Source organism: Zingiber officinale, chromosome 3A (assembly GCF_018446385.1).
Source record: "Zingiber officinale cultivar Zhangliang chromosome 3A, Zo_v1.1, whole genome shotgun sequence".
NCBI classification, from domain to species: domain Eukaryota; kingdom Viridiplantae; phylum Streptophyta; class Magnoliopsida; order Zingiberales; family Zingiberaceae; genus Zingiber; species Zingiber officinale.
This window is the reverse complement of record NC_055990.1, coordinates 93,348,523-93,354,204: the sequence shown is the minus strand read 5'-3', so window position 1 is coordinate 93,354,204 and position 5,682 is coordinate 93,348,523. Positions and strand designations below refer to the sequence as shown.

At 36.1% G+C, this 5,682-nt stretch overlaps 1 protein-coding gene across 1 annotated transcript; it reads right to left on the bottom strand.

The window, feature by feature from the left end:
• Positions 1 to 752: 752 nt before the first annotated feature.
• On the bottom strand, positions 753 to 4,278 carry LOC122052053 (beta-1,3-galactosyltransferase 7-like). Its single transcript, XM_042613442.1, has 11 exons — positions 3,982 to 4,278; positions 3,796 to 3,895; positions 3,659 to 3,717; positions 3,379 to 3,581; positions 3,123 to 3,186; positions 2,095 to 2,167; positions 1,876 to 1,996; positions 1,707 to 1,794; positions 1,519 to 1,644; positions 1,327 to 1,436; positions 753 to 1,246 (listed from the first exon to the last, which is right to left on the bottom strand). The coding sequence occupies exons 1-11, from the start codon at positions 4,083 to 4,085 to the stop codon at positions 1,101 to 1,103; spliced, it is 1,194 nt and encodes a 397-aa protein (XP_042469376.1). The 5' UTR covers positions 4,086 to 4,278; the 3' UTR covers positions 753 to 1,100.
• Positions 4,279 to 5,682: the final 1,404 nt, after the last annotated feature.

Below are 5,682 nucleotides of genomic sequence, written 5' to 3'. Positions count from 1 at the left end.
TCTATCATTGAATGCAACGAAGACAAGATAAAATAGTCTTCTGCTAATGATTAATACTAGTTCCATGAATGTAAGAAGCCAAGATAAAGATATCTTCTGCCGGTAATTAATATCATTAAACAGGGGAAGATGAAGAGTCACTAAAAAAGGTGTAAAAGAGTATACTAAGTATGAAGAAAGTAAGATTCATCTCTGTCCCTATTATTTTCAATTTCTCTTCTTCCGTTTCTAACTTGAGCGTCGGAGGGCCGACGCCAAAGACCCCTTTCCTGGTTTAGTTTGTTTTACAGAAAGGAACGAGGTCTTCATCCAGTAAGTAGAGCCATCACATCCCAACTTTCCAACTTCATGCCTTCGAACGGGATCAAGTGTCAAATTTTTTTATATAAAGGATTATTATACTAAGATAAAATACCTTCATAATTTCTTCATCTGTATCCTATATAAAAAAATACCTTTATAATTTATTATATAAGACAAAATACCTTCATAATTTACCTATTTGCATCTTATATATCTTATTATAGGCAATCGACAATTTACCTATTTGCATCTTATATATCTTATTATATGCAATCGACAAGATTATACCGCTGGGAATAAGTAGAATAAGCGATATCATTTTAGTAGATGAAGCGGAAACTATGAGTTGATGAATGGACACAGAGAAAGGATCATTAGAGGTATTAAGTAGCAAAGACATAGTCGGGTAAAAGAAAATGAAATATTGAAAAATATTTTCAATAACTCACTTAATCAGTCAAAACACAATCTAATTTTCTTATGAAGTTTTTCTTTTCTAAAACACATTACATAATTAGCATCATCCTCTCCATCTATCACACTAAATACCTTCTTGTTTCATCTCTAAATCAAGAAAAAAAAATTCAGACATCATTTTACGATCAAGAATCCTCCAAAAAACATAATCATCACCAGTTTATCGAAAATGATAGCACATAATTGCCTCCGAGGAAGAGAGCAAGTGTCGATTCATCATATGGAATTCGTGAGGAAACCTGTTCTTCATCTTTCGACCAGCCTTTCTCAATTGTTTGATGTAGAATAAACAAACAAACAAACAAACGTCGGATATCCCATTAGAACAAAGCACTCCACACTCCATCTCCTTCGCCACACCTTTCATGAACATCCTTCATCTTCTCCACTGATTTGCATATACCACTGCAACTCCAGTCAAACGATGCAACGCAAACATTTCCTGCCTGGGCTTTCCACTCGCAATCTGAAGAAAAAAACATCGAATATAAAACTATGAATTCTTATGTAAAATGGCTGTGCGCGTGCAAGAGGAGAGAGCCTGACCTGGAGGAGTTCCACAGCACATACTCCTCTCATCGATGTGTTCAACTTCCAGCCCAATAAACCACGAACCTAGTGATACATCTTCATTGGCATACTTATGTAGTATCGGCCTGCGTTTGATAATTTAACACTGAATGCAACTGATGCAGCTAAGGCCAAGCATGTAGCAAGACGATCTATAAAGACACTCACTGGTTGATCGAGATATATGTAGCTAGATCCTTTGAGATAGCATAAATCTGTCCGGTTGCATGGCGGAAGTACTTGTTTCCTTCTTCTCCGAACTTCCAGGATTCGGGTTCGTGGTACTTCACATTCCTGGAAGTCATTTTTGTTTTAAGGAACACGAACAACAAAAAGAAGAAACACAAGAATATTACTTGTCAGACAGTACTGGCCCAGACTTCATACACCCTATGTAGGTTCTCGGTTTGGATCTATGTCGAGCAAGAGTCGTGGCTAGCATGCCTGCATATCATAAATATAAATCATAATTTACATATGGCCGAGGAAAACTTAGAATATGGAAATGAACACTATAATTTGCACCTAGATTCACATGAACATCATCATCCACTTTGACAAAGAACTCAGCGTCCCAAATTGTGACAGCAGTTGAAAAGAATATTTTTGTTTTCGCAGAAAGTTCATGGTAACCTTCAACATGATCCTGCAGAACAAACGGCACGAAGGTTCAGGTCAAGCAAATAATCTGAAAATGCCATGGCAGTCAATGTGGGATTTAGAATCTTAGACATTATGCAGTACCAGCCTGAGCAAGTCATTGTGCTGAGCTTCCTCCGAATCGATAGCCTTATCCAGAATGCTGTTAGATGTAGCGCTGTGCCAAAAGCATAAATGTTTAGGGCTTCCAGTTACCAATAAAATTATTATCTGGGTTAGTGTAATTCTCAGGAAATTGTTTGAAACAAGAAAACGGATAATGAAGATGGAACACACAATAGCTTAAGGTTCAATAGTTAAACTGATAGTCTTAAAAACTCGTATGCATTATTCATTAAAAAGAATGAGCTTATCTGTCATAATATATATATATATATATATATATATATATATAAAACGCATCACACGCCATCTAGCGAGACTCCTATTTTAGGTTGTTAGCCCATTCCTCTATCACCTTATCCTATAAAAAAATCAATTCAGCGATAATAGCAATAGGATTTCCTGACTATTTCATGGGAACATATTGACGATAGTATTTCCCTTCCAATGTCTGTAACACTGAATGAATGCACACTATATAGCATGCTTATCTAAAATATTTTCACAAATATATTCCATTGTTCAACTAAAAGTGTTGAAATCTCTGATTGTATTGACATAGTGGACTATAGTTGGTATATTGAGGTCTCATGGTTTCTGATTGCTCATGATATAGGCATGTGCTTCAAGTAATGCAAGAATCAGTAGGGGGAGAAACACTAGATGCAAAATGAAAGAAGATAGCAAAGTATCATGAGAAAATAAGCAACGAGTTAAGGACTAGACGTCCAAAAAGCAAGGTCAAGTGTTTCAAAATTTACAGAGATTCAACTCTCACTTCGTCATGAATACCTCACGGATACACCTTCGCTTAATACAAAAATGCAAAATTTGCAGATCAGATCATTTGTTAGCAAATGAAAAGAGATCAGCTGAAACAACAAATACATCCACTGGGACTCACATTCTACCAGAAAGCCAAGTCTAAAATTTGCATCTGTATGACAAAAGAGGTTCAACAAGAGAAAAAAAAAAATAGTAAGAAATAAGAAGATGCTTCCTTTGTTTACCTATGGCCGATTGTGAATCGAATCACAATTCCCTTTTCATGTTCTAACTGTTGGAGCTTTTCGCCTAATTAATCGCAAAAGGAGAAAAGGAGAAGATAGTTAGTAGAAGCTCTGATTACATTCATGTAAGATGGTTGTCATACAATCAATACAGCCATACCCACAGCCCCCCAAAAATAAATTCAGTTAGAAAATAAGCAATCACCAATTCAGTAAAGTTGTGATCTTATTGAAGAGAATAGCTTATCTAGTCTACCTTGTGGCATCCATGTCGCTCTCACCGAGTCCCTTCTCTTCCTGCTACTGAACGCAGTATTTACGCCAATCACAACAAAAGCCTTCCTCCTATGTTCAGTCAAAGGATCTGCCGTCGGTGAGCCATCTGTGCCGATCAACTCCCTCGAGCTCCTCTTCGCAGCCAACTCCATTTGAAGCGTGGAGATCGCCTTGTCCAGAGATCTGGCACACAATGCATCCTACAAACTTTAGTTCTTTTCCTCAAAATACAAGTAACCTCGAAAATGTATACTACGCACTGAATCGCCTCGTGTGTTTTGCTCACTTCGCCCATAACATCCTTATCTTCCTCATGCTTCTGTAATCAAGTTCCGATTTTGAATCACTCGAAGGCCAAATCCAACGGTTTAAGAGCAAATGAGGAAGCAAAACAAACCCTTTTGGTGGTACAATCTTCCGAGATGATCTTGAGCTCTTGTTCCTGCCTTCGCCTATTCGAGATGATCGGGCTGTTTGCATCCGGAAACGCCCAAAACCTAATCACAAACAAAACCCCCCAATTCCACTCCCATCAAAATTAGATCTTTAACACGGAAAAAAAGGACAAGGACTTGGATCTAACTTGTCAGTGAGAAGCATCCCGAGAGCGAAGCTACAAGAGCAGAGGATGATCATCCATCGATGCGACATTCTCCTATCACAACCGCCGCCGCTCCTCCCCCGCATCTCCGCCTCTGACCGCGGAGCTTCTCGAGCTCAAAGAACCAGATGTTATCAAACGAATCCTCCCAGCCGGAGTCCTACCGACGGATTTCAAGCAGATGGTGGTGGAAGAATCACGGAACTGGATCGGGGAGGGATTTTGTCGTGGCTTGCTCGCCAGACGCGTTCGATCTCATCATTTCACGAGTTTCAAAAGCACAAGTATGAACGGAAGTATAAATCGACTGACGTCAGTTCTTGGTCGTATCGGATTATTTGTCCTACATAAGTCGTTACCCAACATTCTACCTTCTATTTGATTGACCTAAAGGAGGGACCCACAGCCATTCCCGCGCATAGGTACGAACTTTAGCTGCAAAAAGCGGTCTTACAAATATTTAGAACAGTACAGTTTTAATATTTAATTTAGTAGAAATTTATTTATATTCATTTAATATATATAAATTAATTAAATAAAAATATTTGAATAATTTATTAAATTAAATTAATAATTTGAACATATATGATAAAATATGTGAATAATATTATGCACAACATCCACTAATAAAATTCTTTACGCTTTAATTATCTAACCAATGAAACAAGTTAAGATTTCATAACCAAATAAGATTTAATTGAAAATTTGATAATATCTAAATAAACTAAGTTCAATCAAATTTAAATTGAGAGCTCGATATTATCTAAATAAATTAAACTCAAATTAAATTTCAAATAAATTCAAACTCATAAAAAATAAATTAAATCAAATCAAGACTTAATTTATTTTAAATTCGATTTAACTTGACTTAGTTATTTTATTAAATAAATTTTAATATTTTAAAATCTCGACTCGACTCGACTCGACTCGACTCGACACGACTAGACTTGTTTACCGCCTACAATTACAAATCTCCATCTAAATATGTTTTCGGGTGGGTTCAAAGTTCACATTAGCATCCGGATAAGTCCCGAATATAATACAGGCAGCTGTTTCGAGTGCCGAGTACATGAGTATCGACATGCTGTTTTTTGTTTTTTTTGGTGATATCTGTATTAATTCATGGAATCTTTAATAAATCATTGGAAAAGGGATTTTAAAAAATAAATAAAAAAAAGAAAATGCTTAATTATTAGATTTTAGTTTGGTTAGAAATGAAATAGTTGAATATTGGCATGTGCATTTGTTGTCAGTTAGGTAGATGTGGAATGTTCGAAGTTAGGATTTGAATGCTTTTGAGAAAAAAATACTTTAGCGTAGAATAGATGACCGAGAGGCATGGAACGAGACGACGAAGGACGGAATCATAAAGGGTGACCTTGTTTGCTTATTGAACACGAAGAATAGTCATAAAATCATGACCTAAACAAATTGTGTTACAAAGCCAAAAATTGACATTATTTTCTTTTAATAATTTTGAGCAAAAATAAAGTGCACCTTATTTTCTTTCCGTTAGGAGATTATTAATATAATCATCTTCGACTCAAGTTTCACCAATTTAACTAAGCTCGAAGGGGTTAAAATTTAAATTTTGATATTTGGATAATATATGAGAAGATGTTAAGTGGGTTAAGTGGATATTTAAGGATCATGCATATGTGAATGAGTAAATAATGGGAGAGA

What these genes read in the sequence shown, in the direction of transcription:
- LOC122052053 (XM_042613442.1), bottom strand. Translation starts at nt 4,085, where the DNA reads ATGCGGGGGAGGAGCGGCGGCGGTTGTGATAGGAGAATGTCGCATCGA. An exon ending in CGATTCACAATCGGCCATAG is followed by an intron (nt 2,168 to 3,122) that starts GTAAACAAAGGA and finishes CTTTTGGCACAG; the next exon opens with CGCTACATCTAACAGCATTC. An exon ending in ACATATATCTCGATCAACCA is followed by an intron (nt 1,437 to 1,518) that starts GTGAGTGTCTTT and finishes TATCAAACGCAG; the next exon opens with GCCGATACTACATAAGTATG.